General features: G+C 43.8%; 1 protein-coding gene across 1 annotated transcript in view; it reads right to left on the minus strand.

Annotated features, from left to right (window-relative positions):
• Positions 1 to 24,893, minus strand: part of KCNIP4 (potassium voltage-gated channel interacting protein 4) — a 99,209-nt gene that overhangs the window by 27,120 nt on the left and 47,196 nt on the right. Inside the window, exons 2-3 of the mRNA XM_014522046.2 lie at positions 17,549 to 17,618; positions 4,091 to 4,161 (exon numbers count right to left, since the gene is read on the minus strand). Of these exons, the coding sequence (XP_014377532.1) occupies positions 4,091 to 4,161; positions 17,549 to 17,618 (141 nt within the window). The remainder of the gene's footprint in view (positions 1 to 4,090; positions 4,162 to 17,548; positions 17,619 to 24,893) is intronic.

The following is a 24,893-nucleotide window of genomic DNA, read 5'->3' on the forward strand; positions in this document are numbered from 1 at the left end:
ACTCTTTCCTGCTTATGCAGGGGGTCGGACTCGATGATCTATTGAGGTCCCTTCCGACCCTAACATCTATGAATCTATCTAGCAGAGCAGGGCTGGCCCCGCCCCTCTCTCCCTAGCCAGAGAAGGGACAGGTGGGGGGAGGGGGCAGACATGGGCCCCAAAGGGAACAGAGAATAGGTTCATTCCTCCTGCTCCCTTCCCTGTCTTACCAGCATGACCTGCATTTCTCCTCTGGCTGCTCCAGCAGTGGGGGCGTAGCCAGCCCCGGCACTAGCCTGGAGTGAACTGGCCAGGGCGGGAATTTAATTTCCCCTGCCCTGTCCCACCAGCAGGGACTCGAGCCAGGGTCCACCAGGTACTCCCCCCTCCCTGCTGCAGCAGCAGGGACTTGGCCAGAGGCCGACTAAGGCAGGGCGGGCAGGGAGGGGGGTTATTCCTTCCTCTGCCTCTGGGGGACCCCCCCTTATGCTGTGGGGTCTGTCCACCCTAACCACTGCTGCCACTGCTTGCTTCCTGCACAGGGCAAGCAGCGGGATAAGCCACCTCCTGCCCCCTCCGCCAGACCCCAGAGGGAGGGCGGAATAACTCCCCTCCCTGCCCCCTTGCCTAAAGGTCCCTGCTGGCTGGCCTCTGGCTGGGCCCCAAACCCTGCTGCTGGAGAAGTGAGGGGGCAGGGACCTTGATGGGGGCAGCAGCACCTGCAATGGTGTCTGAGGAGCACGAGCCTCTTCCCAGCGGGGGGTCAGAGATGCCATGGACTGTGCAGCGTGAGTGGTGGCACTGGGGCTTGGAGGGGGCCATAGACACCCAAACCCCTCAAGTGCTGCTGAGGCCACTCCCCCCACACAGTCCACAGCAGCTTTCCCCACCCTGCAGTGAAGTCTCTGTCAGCAGTGCGCACCCCCCCACCCCTCCAGGAAGAGGTTCATGCTCCAGGACACTATAACTGGGGCTGCTGTCCCTGTCACGGTTGTCCCCCCCTCACCGTTCCAGCGTCAGGGTGGGACCCAGCCAGATGCTGGCTAGCATGGCTTCCTTCGACGAGGGGTCAGGGAGGTGAGTCATTACCTCCTACCTTTGACATCTGGTGGAGGGGGCAGGAGGGGGATCATTCTGTGGCTTACCCTGCACAGGGAGTGTGCGGCGGCAGTCGGGGTGGGCAGACCCTGCTGCAGTCCCCCAGGGGCAGGAGGGGGGAATTAACCCCCTTCCCTGCCCTCTATGCCTCAGGGGGGCATTCCATCTGGCCTCTGGCCATACCCCTGCTGCTACAGCAGTGAGGGGGAAGCATCTGGCAGACCTTGGCTTGGGTCTGTGGGACAGAGAGAGGGGAATTATACCCCCTCCCAAGCCACTTCACGCCAAGCTACTGTCCAGGCTGGCCACATCCCCCCAGCAGGCATGTGCCTGCATTTCTTCAGTCCAGGGGCAATGTCTGGTCAGTTGCAAACTGATCCAATCTAGGCACATTAGACTAACCTGCAAAGATTGAATCAATTCAGGCTTCAGCTTTTTGAATGTCCCTAGCCTTGGTGTCTATGTTTCCTTCTACTGTTGGCCAAGGTGCATGATGATGTTCTGTTGCTCATTCTGTTGCCTTCATAGTGGAGTGCTGAGCTCCCCTATCCTAAACCCTACCACAGCCAGAGTACTGCATCCAGTTCTGGGTGCCGCACTTCAACGAGGATGTGGAAAAACTTGAGAGGGTCCAGAGAACAGCCCCCACATATGATCAGGGACTTTAAATACAAGCCATATGAGGAGGGGCTGAGGGACTTAGGCCTCTTCAGCCTACATAAAAGGAGGCTGAGAGGGGACTTGACAGCACCTTACTGATACATCAGGGGAACACATCAAGAACTCAGTGAATAGCTACTCACCAGGACACCCCTGGGGAAGACCAGGAGCAATGGATACAAACTCCTGGAAGGCCGCTTCAGGCTCAGTTCCAGGAAAAGCTCCCTCACAGTCAGGGTGTCCAGACTGTGGAATAAATTCCCTCCAGTGGTGGTGCAGCCACTGGAAATTTTCAAAAGGAGACTGGACAGTCACCTCTCTGGGGTCACTTGACCCCAGTTGTCTTTTCCTACCTAGTGAAGAGGGACTGGATCTGATGATCTACAAGGCCCCTTCTAGCCCCTAACAATCTACAAATCTATTAATCTATCATGGGCCATATCCTCCCAGGACATTAAGTCCAGCCTAGTAGACTGTATGTGCTGTTTAATGCAGTCCTTGTAGCAAAGTTTAGGATCGCCAAATTTCCAACTGCCTTTTTCAAATTCACCATGCAGAACTCTCTTAGGCAGTCAATAGTTGTCTATACGTATGACGTGGCTGACCCAGGTCATTTGCCTCCATGATATCATGGCTTCCATGCTTGGCATGGCTGTTAGTTATAGTACTTAGTTGTTGGTGATTTTGTCTGACCATTTAATTCCCATTATGCTGCGTAGGTGATGTTGTTGCAGGCAGTTAAGTTTTTTCATATGGCGACAGTAAATGGGGGCAGGTCTGTAACGAGCATTGGAGACAAGGGAGCACAAGAGCTCTCTAAACTTGGCATTTTGTAGACACTTTGACCCCCCTGCACCTTGTCCATAGTCTTTATTGTAGGCAACTGAAAGCTGAAGAAACTGACTTTAAGTGTGCCGAAGGTTCTTTGTCAATGTGGTATCATTGGTAACTATGGTAGGTACCAACTATGGTTGGTAACTAGGTAGCAAAAGGACTTGACATTATTTAATTGGTTGCCATTCAATTTTATTTCTGGTGGTAATGAAGGTAATAGGCTTCTGCCAGAAGGTGGTTGGTACAGCTTTCTTTATATTATTACTGAGGCCAAATAGGGATACAGCATGGGCAAAGGAAGTCAGTAAATGGTGCAGGTCATTCTCAGAAAGGGTGACAAATACTGAGTCATCAGCATTCAGTTGATGGGACGTTGTCAGGATTTATTTTTGGCCTTGAATCAGTGGATGTTTAGAAGTCTACCATCAAATCGTGTTGTTTGGGTGACACCAATAATGGTAGTAAGTGTGGCGACTTCTAGCACTCCAGCCAAGAACAGAGTAAATAATGCAGGGGAAAGCCCACAGCCTTGTTTAACCCCATGGGCTACAGGGAAGGTGTCAGATGAGTCAGCACCTACTGATACATGGGCCAGCATGTTGTCATGGAAGCAACATATGAGGTTAATTAGTTTGTCTGGGCAGCCAAAATTTGCAAGGAGGCACTAGAGAGCAGAGCATCCAACAGAGCTGAATGCCTTACTAGAGTCAGGAAATGCAATGTACTGGGATATTTCTTGTTCAGCAGTTTTCTCCTGTAACTGGTTTAGGATAAATATCATGTCAGCAGTGCTGTGTGATGAACGAAAACCACACTGGGATTCAGGGAGTACATCGTCTGCAATAACCTGGAGCCTTTTCAACAACAGTTTACCAAGGATGGAAAGGAGCAAAATGCCATGATAATTGCTGTAGTCATGTCTGTCTCGTTTGTGCTTGTAGATTGTTACGATTTTGGCATCCTTGAAATCTTGGGGTAAAGCCTCGTGTTCCCAGCAGAAAGTGAATAGGCCTAACAAAGCTTTGTGAAATGTAGGGCAAATGTATTTATGCACTTCAGCCACATAAAATACAGCAGGGAATTTCAGTCTTTCCCATACTGTTCTTGATTCCATCATCTGTAGCAGGTAAAGTGCAGGATTATGAAATCAGCATGTAAGGGGAGGAACTTAAACCCTGTGTTTCAAACTATGTTTGTCTTGAAGCCATCTTCCCCTAATGTAAAGAAACTAAATGCACAAGCAAGTAATCTTTATTTAGCTGACATTTGGCATTGAGAGCCCTAGTTACCTCACAGGACACACAAAGCACCATCTTTCACGTAACTTACATATATTTTAGGAAGCCTCTTAAATTATCTTATTTATTTTGAAAAATGACATTATCAGCACAGCTTGAGTTAATGTCTGGATTTCTAAAATAATAATGACTATTTCTAATGCCCTGGAAAACCTTGAAACCTGCTGTGTATCTAAAAAGCCCAAAAAGGCAGCAAAGATGAAATTGATGGTAGTACTTACCTCAAAACTCACAGATCCATTGTGATCAGTGTCAAATGCATTAAACAGAAAATGTGCATAAGTTGTGGAATCTAAAATTTAAAAGAGCAAGAATGTTCCTTAGTAAGTGTACTATTAAAATTACCTATATATCCAACAGCATATTTAATTTAATTTTCTTGAGTGAAAACTTACTGACTCTGGCTGGACTAAATGTTCAGCCCAACCTTAATCAACTTTCCATTTTTGTGGGGACAAAATTGTATATGCAAACAGTTACACTATTAAAGATGGAGTCCAGCTCCTAAAAACCTGATGGACAATTTCCTTATTTACTCTCTTTATCATTTGTAAACTCCAGGTATCAGCCACTCTAGTACAATGTTATTGTGTTTCTAGTCATATGCTTGTGGTACTCATATTACAATACTTCTGAAACAGTCTGTATTGGTCAGGGCAGGTAAGAGGGCTTGATAGGAATTTTCCAACCTGAGCTGAAGAGTAATGTGTTTTCTCTTTCAGTTGCAATGGGGAAATGCCAGTTTTCTCAATGCATTTAGTTAATTGTTTTTATTCTGAAGGCAAGCAATTTGAAACTGAACTTACCTTGTTTTATAAAAACAGGCATAGGAGATGGTCCTAATGGACTAGGTTTTGAAAGACATTTAAGTGCCTTAGACCCATTAACTTAATATGGAAGTTAGGTGCCTAGATATCTTTACAGATCTGGACCTGGTTGTCTGTTGTGATCAGAAAGAACATAAAAAATATGACTTTATTCACAAACAAGTGATAAACTTATCAATCAGCTATTTTATGCTCCATGAATATACCAGATATTGGTATATTGCCTCACTTTGAAAGGATAAATGTAGAATGAAATGCAAATGTGTTCAGCCATTAAATCTTTCTATAGGCTCCTCTTCCCATTATGAAGTGCAGGAGCTAAGAAGTGGGGTATATTTTATTTGAAGGCTTTTCATAGTAACTGAACACAAACACTAATGACTTTGTCCTTACAATACCCTTGTGACACAGGAAAATACCTTCTTCTTATAAATATAGAACTAAGGCTCAGAAAGCTATAACCTCATTTTCAAAGATATGCACATTCCTACAGCTCCCATGAGTTGCAAGTGCTGAATATCTATAAAAATCAAGCTGCAAGTGACCTGGCTTTCCTGAGTCCCAGTCCAGTGCCTACTACAACACAGAGGTGTAACAAATAAGTTCTGTGCCTTGGGTGGCAGTGACAGCTGGGCCAGTGGAGATGGCTGTGGTGGAGGGGTGGACAATGGCCGCTACCATTTTTGCATCCCTTCAAAATCTGTACCCCAGGATGGTACCCTGCTCACCCCTGCTTAGCTAAGCTGTTACCACAACACCAGCCATCCTCTCTGCACACTTCCATAAGCCACATTGCTCAAAGAGATACATTGATTATATTTGGGGCTATGAATTGTTGAGGGAGGGGAAGGATGAGGTGAAAACTACTGCGGGAATTTTTCCAGGTTGATCGGTGTATTATGGAAAATTAACTCTGCTGGTCTGGAATCTCTCCTTCCCATAAACCATACAAATTAATTATACCCTGAGGCATTACTTACATGCACTGGTTCCCTTCAAAACTGATGAGCTCATTCATACTTTGTGTGTTTATATTACCTATTCCATAGTACTCATTATATTAGCTGAGTGCTTCACAAATCTCAGATAGTTTTAACTTCAGAATACTCTTATGACATGAAGAAGTGATATTATCCCCATTTTATAGAGGAGAAACCAAGTCACGGGGTTATTCGTGCTACTTGTCCAAGGTCACACAGGCAAAATCAAACATAAACACATCCTGGCTATTGCTTTGGAAAATGTGGTAATCATGATTAAGGCTGATAAATTCCTGCTTCCTCAGCATGTTACATTCAGTTCATTAACTCCAGATTGGGATGAGGTGTGCAGGGTTCTTGGGAAAGAAAGAAAATTAGGGAGTTAGGTCTTAGAATGGAGACCTAAGAATAAGCAACCCCAGAGAAGAAGTTTTGCTCATCCATACCCAAGATACCTTTCCCCTCAGACTACACCTGAGATATTCTAGGTATGGGCACACATAACACTTCACCCAGTTTAAATGTGATTTAAACCTGAAACACAGATGGACAAGATGATTAAATGAGTTTAAAGTAACCTGGAGCAGTTCAAAAGTGTACCTAAAAATCACATTTGGTTTCAGGAAGGAATTTTACCTCATAGTCATATTGTCATGGACTGTAAGGATTTTTGTTTTCTTTTGTAATGGGACACATGGTCCTCTTCCTTGGATCTATGTAATGCTTCCTGTTGTTTTTGTTTAGCCAAATATTAACAAAATATTAAACTTCAACTGAAAATATGTATATCTTTGTTGAACACATGCCTATTGTTCAACATAATCTTCTCCTCTGTCAATGTCCTCTTTCCACTGGTGAGCAAGGGTATGTAAGCCAAACTTGTCCTTGTTATTCAGCCATTGATGCCTCCTTCACTTCACTGTCATCCCAAAAATGTTACCCTCAGAGTCCCTCCTTCATCCTCTGGGACAAATGGGGAGCACAGTCCATCCAAATAATCAGATTTCCTCTGTGGTGTGTAGATGAACATTGCTGTGCAGAAGCAGCACCTCAGATATATGACTTGGGATGGGGTTTTGGCATGATGTTTTAGTTTCTTCAGGGTCTTGACATAGGCCTCCAAGTTTACTGTGACCCCCTTAGGCAAGAAGTCAACAAGAAGACCCTTCATGTCCATGGCTTGCTTAGGTAGGATATAAAAATATTGGGGGTATTATTTTCTGACTGACAGTGTTGGGATACAGGCCTTTATTCATCGGTAGAAAAGGACCATGGACAGAAAAGAAGACTATACTTAAAAATAGCTGTGTGTTCAGTAATGATGTACACATTTTCTATGTAACTTGATTATTTTCTTAACAATAATTGGTTGAGGAAAGAAAAAAAAAGAAATCTTAATTTCTGACTAGCCCTTGTATATTTCAACAAGAAACTTGTCAATAATTAGGCCTCTATTATATCAAGCTACTGCCCATCAGGCTGACCATTGACCAATATTCTCTTTCATTGCTTTTTTATACTCCCCATGCCAGCTGTCTGTCTTTATCCATCTACTGTGTTTTGATTCTAGGTCCTCTGAAAAAGACCATTTTTGTTCATGACAGACTAGGTGCTGGAGTCAGGTTAATAATTTAACTAATAAATTATCCCTTCAGGACAGAAGGAATTGAAAAAAAGGCTGAAATTATGTGAAGTAGGTGAATTTTAAAACTAAATGAAAGGTTCACTTTAGTCTAGTTACGATCCAAAAGATTTTGGTGCTACTTGGAAGCACTCACAAAAGCTACCTAGTTCTGAGAAATAAGCATCTCCTTCACACAGCACCACTCCAACAGGCCAGAAGTATGACAGAGAAAGTATGTCTTGTAGGAGTTTGGCTTTGGCTGTAGGGTAAATGCATAGCACCTAACTGAAATTTTCCAACTTCCAAATGGAATTAATTTACAGGGCTATGTTCTTCTTTTTCATTTGTGCCATCTTACTGATCCTGTATTAATACCATGACAGTGACCCTTCTATACCAGTGGTTCTCAACTTTTAAGTGTCAAGACACCCTTCCATATCTTTTCTAATTTTAAGAGGTCCCCAGTTGAGAATCATTGAGTTTCATTTAAATTTTTAAAAAGTTAGAGTGCCTTGGCACTAAAAAGGGTTGAGAACCATTGATCTATCTGGTGCCTAGTGAGGGCAGCTGGGGTAGGACTTCATCCTGCTCTCTCCAGCAATGCCCTCTGCCACTAGTCTGGACCTGGAGGAACAATGGTGGCCCCTGCCACAAAGGCTGCTCCTCCAGGATCTCATATACTGGTTAACAGAGTCATTTACTACTGGCACCCCTCTTGCTGGCCCTGAGAGCAGGGGAGGACTTGTGGGGAGGGAACAAATCAGTTTGAAAAGTACAGCTCTAGACCCACATCTGCCTACCCATGGTACAGGACACTGCTGAGAGCATGGTAGGGGTGTAGTCTAAGGGCTGCCAAGCAGAGGAGGGCATCAGTGGTGGCAGTACCCAGATGAGTAGCTGTGGGCACTGCTGGGATAGCTAGGGTGGATGCGGGGCATGAGACAAGGACAGGAAAGCACTTACATCCTCACATAAAGGATCCTCATGTAAAGGCACTCTTAAATGGATCTTGTGTTACTGAGGGCACTGCAGCAGTCTGGCTGAGAAATATTGCTCTATAGCAGGGCTGTGCGAAACAGCACTGTTCTGTTTTGACTTCAGTTTCGAGGTTTGGACGGAACAGTGTTTTGTTTCAAATTTCATTTCGAGTCGAAAAAGCTGTTCAATTTCGCTTTGTCAAAACAGTGAGGCTGTTTCGACGCTGTTTTGATGTTTCACCTGACTATCAGGGTGGGGAAACAAACTCAGCCTGGCTGAGATGAGTTCGTTTCCCCAGCATGACCATTGGGCTGGGGAAACAAAACTTTCAAAACATTTCAACTAGCCTCGTTTTGTTTCAAGGCTATTTCAAACTCCTTTGTTTCAATTCGATTTCACTGTTTTGAGCTCAAAATGAGTCGAAACAGTTTCGACTTGAAACAGCTGGAGAAATTTCGCACAGCCCTACTCTATAGTATTTTTTTCTATTTCTCTGCCCATCTCTCTCTCATACTTTCTATATAATATTAGAATTGATACTCTATTCCAGACCAATAAGGGACATATTTACAGAGCAACAAAAGGTCTCATCACAGAGCAACCTCATCACTGCTCAAGAAGTCCTTTGCTGACTCCTGGTTAAGTACACGACTGTCTCCTGGGTACATGATTTGCATTGCTATTTCATCAGAACAATAACCTTGAAAAAGTGACCAGATTCAATCAAGGCAAAGCAATCAGCTTCCATTAGATGAGTCAGTAGTATTTTCCTGTAGGGCTCAATCAAGCATCCCTAAAGCAAGCAAGACTCTCTTTTTGGAAGAGAAAAATGTAAACAACAAACAAACACTCCCATGGTCTAGAATTTTACTTAAGTATGTACTGCAAGTTCAAGTCTGATGGTAGCATGATTGAGTAAATCAAGTCTCAGCTCTTATTACAATATGTTAATTTAGTATTATATGAATTCACTGATTTAAAAACAAACTCTGCAACACTTGAATACTGTCTGATAATGCCTTTTCCTGAATAAAAATAGACATACTATTGAAATGCATCCATCAGTTCTACTAGAAAAACTTCCATTTTAATACATTATTTCCTTTTCTGTTTTAGAATTTTTAAGTTTTGCAAACTCTAACCGGTAGAATTGTAATCCACAAAAATTTCTGTAATCTAATGAGAGGTCTGGAAGATGCTGTGGGAACTGTCTGCAGTGAATTAAGTTTATTACAGAGTTATAATTAATGTACACTAATTATTTAGTATCTTTTCCACTATCTTGGTATTCATTCCATGAAGCTTTGTAAAGTGTTCCTATTTATTCACTGTGTGCTTATAATGAATAGGAAAGTGTTAAATAAAAGCATTTTAATTGTTTGCTGCTCTGTTCAGACCATGCATGATCTATATCTATTTTTAATTCTCATCTGTATCATGGTATATTAATTTTTAAAAAATTGTGTTGCTTTAAGGTTGCTTAAAAATATTCTTCATGTCCCTGATCTGGAGATTTTGTTCAGGTACAACATCCATTAAGATGACTGAAATTTCGTCTGTACAAAGGCTGCAAGGGGAGGTATTTTAATGTTTTAATTAGAGCTACTTAATGTGATTTCTTTCCTTCTAAATCTTGAATATTAATCAATGCAGACAGAGCTTGACTTTTTAATGAAATATGGTTTCTCTTCAATACTTCAAAATCATAACTAGGAGGATATGTTAACATTTTGACAGGTTGCAGTAGGGATAGATAAAAAGTCCAAATTTATTTGAGATTTATACCATGTTTCTTAAATTGTCTTAAACACACTTTTTACTGGGGACAAATAAAAATTGTAGCTATAAGAGTATCCCTTATATTATTATTATATTATCGTGAACATCTTATGTTCAGTTAGTGTAAATAATGGTCATAACTGACGGAGCAATTAAAAAATGGCTCAGTGGTTCTACTTTTATCTGTAACCTAAAAGGGTAGGTGTCAAGTGCCAAATTATATTAAAGATAGTGTGGAAACACATCTTCTGAAATGCACATCAAATCTTCCTTTTCCTTTTACAGTGTTTTTCCTATTTGATAGAACCAATGATCCTCAGCCCACTGGTGGACTGTGGAGGCAGCAGCATAACAACGGGGGAGCAAGCAGGACCCCAGCCCCTGGCACTGACTTAGAGCAACAGCCAGGTACAGGTGCACCATGTTGCTGCTCCAGCAGGAGGAGCAAGAGCCAGGGAAGGCAGACTGCTCCAACAGCAGCACTGGGGACTTTGGGTCCTCGTGGTGTCAGGTTCCTTCTGCCTTTCATTGTTCAGTGGCACTGGCCCACCCTGCCCCTTGCTGGAGAGGGGTTTGCCCAGGGTACAAACCTTGCAGTGACACCTCCTTGTGCTGCAGATCTGATACAAAAGCAGATTCAATAAGATGCATTGAGCCAGTAGATCTTCCTAAACATCTGCACAGTACCAGGCAGTTTTATTCTGAGACACTGTTCGGCTCCCTGCATGCTGCCAGCTAAACAGGTAGGAGTAGAGCTGCCATTATGCGGAACTGTGGGTAGGTTGGTTAGTTCTGCTGGGAGGCAGAGCTATTTAACCAAGACAGCACTCTGCTAACATGGCTATAGTGCTTCTGGTTCAGAAGACAGCACTAGCTTAGGGTGGTGTTACACATTAACTTAAGTATGCATTAGGGGCCCTTAAACCAGGAGTGTCCACCCATTAGGGCAAGGGAACGTGCTAAGGGCCCTCTGAACATCTTAGAAATAATCCTCTTCCATGGATAATTATCTGAAACTGGTTTTAGGCACATGTGACTGCTCCACAGGCCCAAAACCAGTTGGAAGCAGTCCTCCGGCATCCCAGGAAACACCATTCCCAGGCACTCTATATCTTCCCCCACAGTGACAGAGGGGGGAACACCTAAAGGTAAGAATCCCCACTCTCCTTCCATTCTGGGCTCTTCCTGGTCTCTTAGGTTCCTGTCTTTCCCCCCCTGCCCCAGGGATCCCCCTGCCCCATGTCCCCCCTGTTTATTTGCACTTCTGGCACTATCAAGGAGAAGAGAGCAGAGAAGGGGAACCCTCCTGTCCAGCCATCACCACTGCCACCACCAGGCTGCTGCTGCTGTCCAGGCTGAGCCCAGCCCAGGGAAGCAGTCATGCCAGTGGTTTCCTTGCTTGCTCTACTGGGACAGTGCTGGGAGCTGCAGGTGAGCTGGGAGCTGCCAGGGAGGGTGGTGAGTGGGGATCTGGGGTATGGTGAGCCAGCAGTGGTTAGGGGGGAGGGCAGGTGTAATGGCATAGCAGATTAAGTCTTGGCTGGTGGGGGGGTGGGCAGTGCAGCAGGTTCAATCCAGGCTGGCAGGGGGTTGGAGGGAGTGGACAGAGCCACCTGCCCAATCTGGAGGGGTAGTGGGAGGTGCAGAGGGACCACTCTGGTGGAAGAGGCATTTCCTACCCCCCCGGGCCAGATTGAGCTGGTCTCTCTACCCTTTCCCTTCCCCCCCGACCCCACTGGCCTGTATTGGGCACACTGCCCCTGCACCCCCAAATCAGGCCTGGCCCCCCCTGCAGCTTAGATCCCCACTTACCACCCCCACGTCCAGCAGCTTTTGGTTCACCTGCATTTCCCAGTGCTTTCCTAGTGGGGCAAGCAGAGAAGAGGAATCCATCTGCCACTGCTGCTACTCTCTGGCCTGGACTCAGCTTGGAGAGCAGTAGTGGCTCTGCAGCTGTGGCGGTAGCAGGACAGGCAGGTTTCCCTTCCCTTCCTTGCCTAGGACAGTGCTGCCAGCCACAGGTAAGCCAGCATGGGTGACTGGTGCCTCCTTAGTCGGGGGGGCACTTGCCCCCCCCCCCCAGTGACCAGTCATCAACTGTGGGGTTCCCCGGTGGCCGATCTACTGACAGGAGTGGGGGTCCCCTGCAGCTGATCCCACCAACGGGGGGTGGTTCCCCCATGGCCGATCACACCGACTGGGTAGGGTCCCCCTGCAGCCAATCCCCCACTTCCGGGCACGCCACTGACACTTCTGGGAGAGTGCTTGCACTTCTGGGTGATCCTCCATGCCCCGGCTGGTGCTCTCAGAGTGGTACCAGTAATCTCACCTGCCCCCCTGCCTGGAAACACTGGCTGTGAAGGGGTGCACTAGCACTCTTAGGGGGTGCATTTGCACCCCCATGCACCCCTTAAGCATTGCCACTGAGAGCCAGGGTACACAGGAGGCAGGGGTGAGCCATGAGGAGTAGGGACATAGGGGAGTCCCAAGGGGCAAGGACGAATTCCCTGGAGTGGGAGGTACAACAAGAAAACATTGCCTAAGGAGGGGTAAAGTTGCCAAGGACATGGCTGGTCCCCAAAGATTCTGACCATGAAATGTTTTTCTGATCTGAATAGCCATTTTGATAATCAGATAAGACACTAATTGTGGAGTGACATGCTAGCCGAAATGCCGAGTAAAAGGTTTAGTAGGCCTCTCGGGCTGTACATTCCCTGGTCCCATTATGGGAGGCCTGTTTAAACCTAATTGGCTAAAACTCGGTTGCTGGGCTAGGGAATGCTGAGGCAAGAAACAGTTAGAGGAGGTATGGGCAACATTTGAGCAATGGTTAAGGGTTCTTCAAAGCATCCAGCCTGCTGGAGCCCATAACCATGAATTCCATCATACTTTCCTGGGATGACAGGTGGAGGTCCTCCCCACAGATGTCATGAACATTTCAGGCCATGCCAGTGATTATGCTCTGGTATAGCATGGAGATACATCTTCTAGGAGGGGAATATGTTTGCTTAAAAATGACATTTAAAGGCCTGTGTTTTGGGGAATTGGCTTATAGGTATAGATATACGCACTGTAAGGGTTCAAGATGGGCAGCAGGGGTTAAATGGATTTCTAAAGAGCTTGGCAGACACACACACAGCTTCTCATGGCCCTGAGAGTAGATGGGCTGTCTAGCACAACAAGGCCAATGGATAGACACAGCCTGAGAATTGGCGGGGGGGGGACATCCCATAACACAAGATCACAGCCTTCAATGCAGACAGGTTGTCTAACACAACAAGTCCAACAAGGACACACAGTCTAGAAAACAGCCTGGGAACCAAAGGAAGTATGTACCATACTGTCCCATAACACGAGATAAGTGACACTAGCAACAATACCTCAGAGAGCGGGGGGCCTAAGTCCCGGTTTTGGGGAAACAGACCAAATTAGGAGAAGGCCCGGAAGGCTATGTGGATGTGTGACCACAGAGAGACAACCAACCGGAGATAGCCATGGATGAAGAGTCATCAGGAGTCATCAAGGGGGAAGGAGAATACAAAAGCAGAGACTTGAGAGTAACAAAGGGTGTCTCCCTTTGTCCCATCCCTCCTATCTCTCCCTGTTTCTTTTTGTTCCTCTCTGTCCCTCACCTGGGTTCCTCCTTCTTCTCCTCCCCAAGAACAGTCCCCAAGGCTGCCATGGAAAGAGGGCATACCACCGCTCCCCACTGGAGCAGAGCTGTGGGCCTCAGCATCCCACCTCTGAACTGCTGACACCTAAGAGAGAGAGCCTCAGAGTGGAGCCTGCACCCTGACCAGATGTACTTTGACTCTGATGACAGCCCTAGAATTGGTAAATATAGAATTGTTTGATTGTTGTATTGTTGCTTTTTTGGTCTTACTCTGTATCAATAAACTCCCCTTTATCAACTGGCAGGTGTTGAGGTCAGTCTGAGTGTTGTGCCCACCCAGAACAAAGGGCTGGGTTCCTAAAATCCAGTGTCAACAAGCCTGGGGGTGGGGGATGGGGATCCCCTGTGCACTCCGTGGCAGATCTGGAAGTGGACCAGAAGTGCACAGGGGACCCCATCATGCTCCTGTGGGATGCTTCATCCACCCCATCATCTCAGCATTCATGAGCCACCTAGTATCTTGAGGCATGTAGAAAAAACATTTAAAGCCGTGTCTATGTCCGGATCATCGAATCTCTCTGAATCGATTCAGAGGGTTCTGATTCGATTCAGAGAAATTAAAGTGTCTCCTGATTCAGTTTGGATTCGGAGATGTGGCGCTGAATTGGGCCGAATCTCTGCTAAATCAAATCAGTGACTGACGCTTCGCATAGCCCTACGAGGAACCTCTCATTCCTGTTACTCAAGCTTCAGGAGTGTAGGATGAAGAGCTGTAAGTAGCTAACTAGTAATTTAGAACCCATGGGGAGAGAGAAACAGAGGTTATAAACAGAGGTCCTGGGCTGAGAAGTCAGTCTGGCCCTGAGGGAGGACTGCAGAGTGATTGGGAGCCGCAAGCTGCCAACAGTAAGGCCAGTGAAGAAAGGGCAGTATGCTAGTAAGACAGTGAGAAATGGGCATTAAGTGGCCACCAGAGAGTACCACAGTTATCTTAAGAAGTGGGGTCTTGTTATCACTACTAGTGCATTGTAAAAAGAATGTTTTTTTGGAAGCTGGCGTAGAGGAACCTGTGGGGTCTTGCCTGGTTCTACAGGTCAAGCAGATCACTTGGCAGTTTTTAGAGTGGCCTGCAGGATCAAAATATCTAAGAACAGCTATACAAGAATAGTAATTCTCAAAGGACCAGGGACGCTTTTCTAAACTAATGGAAATTACTGAAACAGCCCTGGATGCTGTAATCTTTACCCAGGCAACCCTCTGTGGGAATTCTGCTTATGTGAGAATTGCACTATAAAATCCCTCTCTTTTTTTGCATATCTATAACATTTAAGTGAACTGAAAATATTCTTTCACAATAAAAATTGAAACTGAGGTGTCAATTTGTACCATACTTGTTCTTCTAACAATATACTAATATTTAACTCTGCTTAGAAGACTAAAGCTGTAGTAGATAGTTAAAGAGGAAGAGTTCTCTTTTGTAATACCAGCTATCACCTAATCATTTTAATACCTCCTAATAATTAGGCCAGCCAGCCTGTTAAATATGTGAAGTATGACTGAAAGGAGAAGGAAGATGACATTCTTTAAAATATGCTTCTGGATCATTTATCCATCTGTGGGCCATAAAAAATTAAAAGGGTATTTTAATAAGCTCTTAGGCTGTCGTCTGGTGTGCTTCTGTGGAACTAACTGATATAAAACTGGTTTGAATTTAGTAGTTAAAAACAAAACAACAACATATACTTCCAAAACAGGATTATATGGGTGTTTTTTGTTTTTTCCTTCTCATATTTGGCTATACAGCTGGCTTGGCTTTTATAAAAGAGAAAAAAATGCCAGGCAGAATTTTTAAAAATAACTCTGCATTGGTCTATCCCTATTTCTGCTGAAATCTGTGCCACCTTTATCATTGCCTTTAATGTAAGTAGGGTTAGGACAACACTGAATGCTGTTAAAAACCTCATTTATCATTCACTGAAAAAGGAATATCTGTAAACCAAGAATGACAGACAGACAGATCACTATTCTTATCTTGTTAATAAAGCCAGTGAGTTTATTAAGGCACTTGGCAAGGTTGTCTTGGCTCTTTCTTGCCAACACTAAAACTAAAACTAATCTTGGCATCTCTAAAACAGAAGATGATCCAATGTATTAGAATTGGGGATAATGAATGTAAGGACATTCTATGTATGCATACAAATTGTTTGTAGTAGTTACTGTTAGCAAGCTAAAAATACTGGATTATGTGCTAATTTCATTCAGACATTCATAACTCAGTTCAGTGTGAAGCACATTAAACAAAATATAAACAAAGTCAGAACAAATAAGTGATTTTTTCAAAGTTGAGTTATGCTAGTCTAGTCTGGATAATACCTATTTGTTAAAATATCTGAGATAGAAAATTTCTGGTACTTTTCCTCAGATTTTTAACTTGTGTGGTATATTACACTGAGAAAAGTTGTTTTTTACAGACAGGTGTAATTTAAATGTATAGTATCTGGCACACTAATTCCCAGCATGGTATAAAACCCTAGATAGATAGATAGTTAGCAGGCAATTCAACTTTTCTTGCACTTTTTATTTTTCCTGTTGATTATCTATGCTTTCTGCGGGCTTCAGCAAGGGTAACCCACACTACTCTTTACTATTCTTTTAGGCTATTTAAATAAAATTAATTGGGAGAGTTTTATTGCTGCCAATTAAAGTTTTTAAATACAAGTGTAAAGTAACAGCCATTCACAGTTCCATGGAAACATGCTACTCTCTAGAGTTGTAGGAGGAGGTGAAGATGGATGACTGAATGGAAAATAAGTAGGGAGGGAAGAGTCAGAAAAGGGAAAAAACCCTTAAATACTAACGGAAAATCTGAACTACAGAGGGAAAGTAGCATTGGTTATAAGAGCTTTTATTAACCTGAAAGATAGTGACAACCATGAACTACTGAATGCCACTAGAAGTGTCTTTGTTGAACACAGAGGATCAGAACAAATCTAGTGAAAACAAAGAAACCCCACAGGTGTAAATGGGATTTAACCCATTTACACAAGGTCTGAATTTGGCCCATATATTTAAACTACCTTTTGCAGTTTTAAATTCCAATGGTATAGAATTTCGTAGAGGGGAATGAACATGAACTGGTAAAGACATACCAGTATACAAAGCTTCAAGATGAGATGCTCAACCCCCAGCCTGTGGGCTAGACCTGGCCAGTAGCACCATGTCATTTGGCTTTCAGGACTCCCCATGGGTCCGGAAATTTAGTGGAGGGGGAGTAGTGCATGCTAAATTTCTGGATTTGTGGGGAGCCTTTAGCCTTGAGTGCTGGACTGGGTTCCTCGTCCTAGTGTGCAAAGTTGGGTGCAGGTTCTGCCCCAGTCACATAAGGGCATTGCAAGGCCCAATCCTGGTGTGGAGGACCAGGAGGGTGTGGTGCCAGGCTCCTGGCACACAGGGACAGGAAAGGGCAGTGCTACACCCCAGGGTCCTAGTCCGGCACTTGAGGCAGGGAAGGGGTGGTGCCAGGCCCTAAGGCTAGATCTGGCCCATGGACCAGCCCCCACACCACTTCTTTGGCCCATAGGGCCAAAAGGTTGAGCACCAGCTCTTTAAAGCAAACTCAGCTGCTTAAAGAGACCTGATTTTGAAAGATACCCAGTGCCAATCATGTCTTCCTAGCTGCACACTGAGACATTGTAAATGGCATATCTTTTCATGTTTGTAAACATTTCTATCTACTAACAAGCTTATAAAATGTATATAACATTTTATACAACCATTTTGTTATTTTAAACAACAGGGTGATTTATGTGGATTACACAATAGCAAACACCTTTCTCTGTGCATGTTAACAATTCTAATTATGACTGCAGAGTACTCACCTCCCTGTGGAAAAAACTGAGAGTAAATCTCTTTGAAGGTCTCTTCATTAACAATCCCACTGGGACATTCCTAAAGAAATTTGCAGACAAAAAGAATGAGTAACCTGTTCCCTCTGCTCAGTGCAAACAAACGGTATTGATGAGATTGTACAACCAATGATAAATATGATGCATGTAAGACTGGGATATTAAAATACTGGAAAAAACAGATCCACTTCTTCCATGTTAAAAGAACGATTAATACAGTAAACGTGTATAACTAAAATAATTTTTAATACCTTCTTATGTGCAGCGTTCCCTCTAATCTGCATGGTGTGCATAGCTGTGCAGCCATGCACACCACACAGTTTAGAAGGAACGCTGCTTATGGGATGGATGTTCCTTCTGTGAGACACTTCTATATGCCAGCATCTACACAGCATTGTTCGACTGTTATAAGCAGCACTTATGACTGCTGCAGTCCACTGATTTACTAATGTAGCTTTTGGGCATAGACTACCTCATAGGCAGAACTCATGCTGTAAGAAAGCCAGACACGAGCAGCTATGTTGTATTTGAAGTAAGACATATTCCCTTCAAATCTCTGTCAGGGGCTTTGGCTAATCAACGCAAGACCCCTCAGCAGAGAAGATCCAACTCATTCCCTGAAAAATCTTTTGTCTTCTTTCCTCTTAAGTGTGGAACATGCTAGACACAGAGGAGAAACAAGATGAGTATGAGATAGACTATACAGCAGGCATATCAGAGAGAAAGGAAGTTGCAGAAGACAAATAGATATCATAAAAGAGGAAAAACAGGAGCGTGATTTCATAAAAACAACATTCAGAGACAGAAGAAATGAAAGTGGAGCATAATCTACTGGGTAGTGGAGGAAACTTGAAGCTGCACCAGCCTTTGTTCTATTTATTGACTTCATTTCCAATGCAGTGGGCTGACATTGGGCAGTGTATTTAGAATCTCAGTACCTTTGCTTCCCCATCCCCAAATTGAAGCTAAGAAAGCTAATCCGTAATTTGCTAAACTCTCTAAAAGTTGGAAGATACCATACAAGTGAAAAGTATTCTAAAAAACCCCCAAAAACCCAGAACATAGGAGGTGAGCAAAAGCCCATGGAGACCCTGGTACCTACTTTGGTTGCCAGGCCATGCCCTGAACCATGGACCAGGTATATAATCATCACTGAACAGCAAATCACATTACTGCTCTCTTTCTCCTGCTATCCTTGGTTTCTTCTTCTATTCAGTTTTGTATATGTCTACACTCATTCATTAATGACTTCAATGAGGGGATGGAAAGCTCAATGGTTATGTTTGTAGATTATACCAAACTGGGGAAACGTGAGCACATTGGAGAATAGGGTCAGGATCCAGAATGACCTTGATAGACTGGACTACTGGGCGGAACAGAATCAGATGAGATTTAACCGGGATAAGTGCAAAGTCCTTCATCTGGGTAGGAAGAACCCTCATCACAACTACACGATGGGTGGTGGTCCACTGGCTGGCACAGCATCTGAATGAGACCTAGGGGTTACAATTGACTGGAAGAGGAATATGAGCCAACTGTGCAATAAGGTTGCCAGAAAGGCAAATAGAACTCTGATGTGCATCAGCCAATGTGTGGCCAAGAGATCCAGGGGGGTGCTGCTCCCTCTTCATTCAGCACTGGTGAGGCCTCAGCTGGAGTCCTGTGTCCAGTTCTGGGCACCACACTTTAAGAAGGACATATATAAGCTCAAGAGGGTACAAACAAGGGCCACCTGCATGGTCAAGTGCATGAAGGATAGGACCTACAAGGAGAGACTCCAGGAACTGCATCTGTTCAGTTTGAGTAAGAGAAGGCTGAGAGGTTACTTGATAGCTGCCTACAAGTACAACAGGGGTGAACACCAAGATCTAGGTGAGCAACTCTTCAGGAAGGCACCTCAAGAGAGAACAAGGGCCAATGGGCATCAGCTTATAGACAGTAAATTCAGGCTAGATATAAGAAAGATTTTTTTCTCTGTAAGGGTTACCAGAATTTGGAACTCATACCCTGCAGAGGTAATGTGGGTCACCATCTTTGGAGTTGTTCAAGAGGTGGCTGAACAGGCACCTTGTTGAGCTTATTTGAGCCAAATAACTTCCTGTCCATGGCAGAGGACTGGACTTGATGATCTTACAGGTCCCTTCTGGTCCTTTGATTCTATGATATAGAGCAAAATGGCAATGTGACACTAGTATATCCATGCTTGTTAAATCTGTGTCACATGGCTAGTAATAGCTAGCACAGGGGCATGGCCTAACAACTGAAGTAAGTAGCAGGGTTCCCATGGCCTTTCACTGGTTACTAGACTGTGCCACTACACTCCTGATGCCCTCTTATTCCCCTAATATACCTAAGGTACATCAGTGACATCTTCATTGCATGGACACATGGGAAGGAATGTCTAGAGAAATTTCACCAGGCCTTTAACAATGTCCATCCTTCTGTCTAACTAACTGTAGAATACTTCACCCACAAAATTCATTTCCGAGACACTATGGTGAGGATCTACAGTGGCCACTTTGTATTGGAAACCCATCAGCTACCACAGCTATGTTCATACCTCTACATCCATCATCTACAGCCAAGCTCTACATTACAACAATATCTGCTCTAATCTCACTGACTAGGATGCACACCTTAAGTCTCTGGAGCAGGGAATCCTAAAATTACAATACAATCCCCAAAATTGTAGCCACTCAAATCAACAAAGCTCGACTCAGACCTCACTCCAACCTACTACAATACTAACCCTGAGACAAGGACAACAGAAAGTCTCTGGTTGTTGCCTAGATCTCCCACCTAGAACACATTGGACACATCATTAATGACCTCCAGCCCTCCTGAAAAAGGGTGACTATCTTAAGGTAGCCATGGGCGACAAACCTGTTCTGGCTTGTGGACAGCCCCCAACATCAAATGGCATCTCTCAAGCAACAGGCTATTCTTTTATTTTTGATGAGGCATGAGGCCTTGCAAAAGACCCAGATGTAAGCTGTGTCCTCTCATTATTTCAAACCACATCATCATTGATACAAGTAACATGGATAACATCCAAGTTTCATTCACCTGCACCTCTGTACATGTCATTTATGCTATCATCTGCTTATAATGACCCTTTGCTGTCTACATTGGACAGACAGGGCAATCCCCACATAAAAGAATAAATCAACCCTGTTCTGATATCACTCTCAGAAAGATGCAAAAGCCAGTAGCACAGGGGTAGCAATTATTTCAGGTGGAGGGCCACTTACTGAGTTTTGGCATGCTGTTGAGGGCCACATTGGTAGCCCTGACCCTTGGCAGGTACCTCGCCCCCCTGGTCCCCATTTTGTGACCGGACATCCCGCCCCTGCTAAACCCCCAACCTTTGCCACCAGAAGTCCCTCCCCTTGCCCCCAGAAATACTTCTTTCAGCAAATGGTTTTGCCATCTCAGATCCAAAAAAATACCAAATTATATTCTAAAAATTGAACATCTACAACACACATTAATTTGATTTCAAAAAAATATTTTTGTCCCAAATTACATGTGTTGTGTAGTGTACTTAGAGGTGATTGCACAATAGCTTAAAATGAAGTCTTACTCTTGTACATTTTGGGGGTGGGGGACATAGGTATAGGTTTGTGGGGGTATGTGGGGGAAGGTGTGGGTGTGGGATGAGGGAGCATGTGGGTGTGTGTGGTTATGTGGGGTGTGGGTGGGTATGGGATTTGTGGGGGGGTTGTGTGTGGGGGAGGGTGGCTGGGGTGTAAGGGGATGTGGGTGTGAGGGTCTGCATGTGTGGCAGTGTGAGGAGGAGTGTGGGTGCATGCGTATGGTCAGGCGTGGGTGTGGGATTTGTGTTTGAGCACACGCACACACACACACACATAGTCTCTCCCACCCTCATTGTTCTCTCTGTCTCTCTCTCCCCTTCCCTCATTGTAGGGACATGCATGCATGCACACACACAGACACAGACACACAAACACCGTCCCGCTCCTGGCCTTGGGGTAGTGGTGCGGCTCCATGCTCCCACAGTCTGGTGATGTAGCCACGGCCATGTGGTGCTGGAGCAGACACTCAGGGAAGCAGGGAAAGCCAGGGCAGGCAGAGGCTTCCAGTAGGAGGAGGGCATTGGGGAGGTGGGGCCAGGCTGGCCTTGCTGGTGAATCCTGCTGGCTTCCCCTAGGTTCTACTGCCCCTGGCTCCTGTCATCTTTGACAGGCAGCCAGGAGTAGATAAATATACATTTTCTAAATTTTTAGGGGCCCACAGGCCAGATAGAATGGCCAGGCAGGCCATATTTTGCCAACGCCTGCTGTAGCAGGACACTTTAACTTTCTTGGACATTCCATGGCTGACCTCAGAGTAGCAGTTCTTACATAGCAAAACTTTAAAAGCTCACTCAAATGCAAACAGAAAAATCACCCATAGACTGGATCTGGTTAAGTATGATCTAAACAAGGACTACAGGTTCATGTCCCATAACCTGGGTTAATTTTTTTGACACTTTTGTCCCTTTGAGTTTATTACTTGGTTGCATATCCCAGCACTAGTGTTATGTATGTAAACACTTTTAATTTGTGATGATGGTTTAATAAAGGAAAATGAAATCTAAAACCAAGGATCATTATTGCATTTACCTTTTAAAACTAACAAAGATAAATTACAGTGAATATTTTTTTCAGGCTGAGTGATGGACTTCTGTTAACTATTCTGTTGCCTCAAGGGCTTTCTTTTCACCGTGTGATGGTATAACTTACACTGTTTCTATACATGCTTCAAGCAGAATAATACAAGTGGTCTAATATGAATAAAAATGTGATGGGTCAACTGAGTTAACATTTCTAGATCAGCAAAAGAAGCAGTGCATTCTTTTTGCATTGCTTGGAATTTTCTTCAAGCAAGAAATTGTCAGCATTTTGGGTGTATCGATAACAGAAACTGTGCATCTGTGCTTACATAATGGTCAGATTTTTCAGGGTTTTTTCAGTTAATATTACGCAACAAAATGAGTGACAAGAGTACAGCTAGGCTCATCTACTGTTATGGCTCACTGACATGTAGGCTGAGCCCTCTCTATTTTCTGTGGTTCATTGTTAAAGACATCTGAAATACGTGCATTTAATGTGTGCCCCACTTTTTTGGTAGGTCACAAAGTCACAGGAAGCATTAATTTCTCCAACTATATCAGTCCTTAGGCTGGATTTTAGTATTATGGATAAAACTACAGTTTCCAAACTGTATTCAACTGTAAATATTGATTACAAATACAGTTTTTCAGAGAGGAGGGGAATCAAATGTATCCTGAAAAAACTGGAGTTATTTTTTCAGGGGGGTTTTGTGAGCTCAGTGTAAGCTCTCAATTGCCCTGTATCCTGCTTTTGGTGAATTACCACAGATAATGCACTCTATTAAAACCTTATCTAAAATTGATGCTTTGCTCTGACATTTAATGAACTAACATTTTAGCAGACTGTTTGAGAGAAATGTGGTTTGAAAAACCCACTTTTACAGAATTGTATAGTAGTAGAGCCAGAAATGACCACTTGGGTCACCCAACCTGACCCTCTATATTTTGCTGGGCTCTTCACTATATCATTGCTACTAATGTCTTCTTTCTTGTGTTCCTGGGTATCTGCAATAATGGTATCTTCAACGTATCCTTTAAGAGTCTGTTCAACTGGCCAATTATTTTTATTAAGAATGTTCCCCTAATGTCTAGCTTAAACTTTTTCCTTCTTATCTTGAGACTCCTGCTTCTTCCTTGAACTCTCTAGAAACTCTGGAGAGTTCTCTTAATTATTTTAGAGCCAGTAATCACTTGCTGCTATAGTCCTCTCTTTGTTAGACTTTGCATATAACTCTGTTGTTTTGAGTAGGGGGAAGAAAGTTATTAGTAAGATGTTAATAAAACCCTTGTTCATTATTGCAACATTAAATAGTTAAGTGTTGACCGGGGTTTTATGTCAATTATCACTGATTAACTACCACTGCACCATAACAACCAGAATTAAAAATCCTTTTAACCTCCTTTTAAGCACTAGGAAGGAAAATTCATGAAGAAATTGAAACTTAGAGAACTTTTTTTAACAGTTTCCTATATTCCATTTTTCTTTAGCTGTATGTAGTTTTACCTGATAATCATAAACTGCTGTTTGGCAGTCTTTCAAAACTGTATTAAAAATCTATTAGCTGTTCTTTTTGGGGAAAAAAAAGAAAAATATAATTTTGTAGTCCAGTCCTGTTTCTTTTAAAAGAAAACTAGAGCAAGGGAAAATGAAAACAAGCAAAGGGAAGATAGGAAAGAGGAGAAATAAAGATTGAAAGGAAAATGTTATATTAGGATAAAGAAATAGGAAGAAGCTAGGGTTCATATCTCTAGCTTCTGACTAACATTATAAACAATTTATATTACAGGCTGAGTCAGTCCTTCATAGCTAGGACAACTGAGAAAATAGATTTCTGTATCACAGCTCTTCCTGTCTTTCCTCATTGGCCTTATTTACCAACCCTTATATAATTTTGTTTCTTCTCTTTTGTTTCAGGTACCAGCTCATGTCTATTTACTCAGTAATGACTCACATATTCTTTGTCTGATTATACCCCTTTGTGTATGCCTTAACTATAAATAAACTCTACTTGTGCTTATGCTATAATCAAAAAGTATAATGGAAAAATACCTGCATAATATTGAAACAATTTGTATTGTATATGCTTTAATACTGACGTTTTCTTAAAAAAATTATTTGGTTTCTTTGGATATAACCCAGGGGTGGGCAACTATTACGGCTGCTGCTGGAGGGCCGCTTAACAAGTGCTATGAGTTTTGGTAAGATGTCGAGCACTGTGAAGGTAGCCCTGCCCCTTGACAGGTGCTCCACCCCCTGGCCACCATCTTGGGACTGGTAGTCCTGCCCCTAGCCCCTGACCTTTGCCACCAGAAGTCCCTTCCCATTGGCCATCAGAAGTCCCTTCCCTTGCCCCCGGGAATACTCCTTTTGGGAGGGGAGGGTTGCCATTTTGTAACCAGAAAAAAAACCCAAATCATATGCTAAAAGTCAAACAGCTACTATTACATATTTTAATTTTATTACAAAAAATATTTTTGTCATGATTTGTGTTTGTATGTACATTGTGTGTGGGTCTGGGGGTGGGCAGTGATTGGGGATATGTGTATGGTGGGGTGTGGGGAAGTGTGTGTGTGTATGGTGGGGTGTAGGGGTTGGGGTGTGTCTGTGTGTGGGGGGGCAATAGGGTATGTTGGGGGTGTATAAGTGGGGAGGTAGGGCAGAGTGTGGGTGGGTGGCATTTGTGGGGAGTGAGGGAGGGGTGG

The sequence above is a fragment of the Alligator sinensis genome, unplaced genomic scaffold (genome assembly GCF_000455745.1).
Source record: "Alligator sinensis unplaced genomic scaffold, ASM45574v1 scaffold617_1, whole genome shotgun sequence".
NCBI classification, from domain to species: domain Eukaryota; kingdom Metazoa; phylum Chordata; order Crocodylia; family Alligatoridae; genus Alligator; species Alligator sinensis.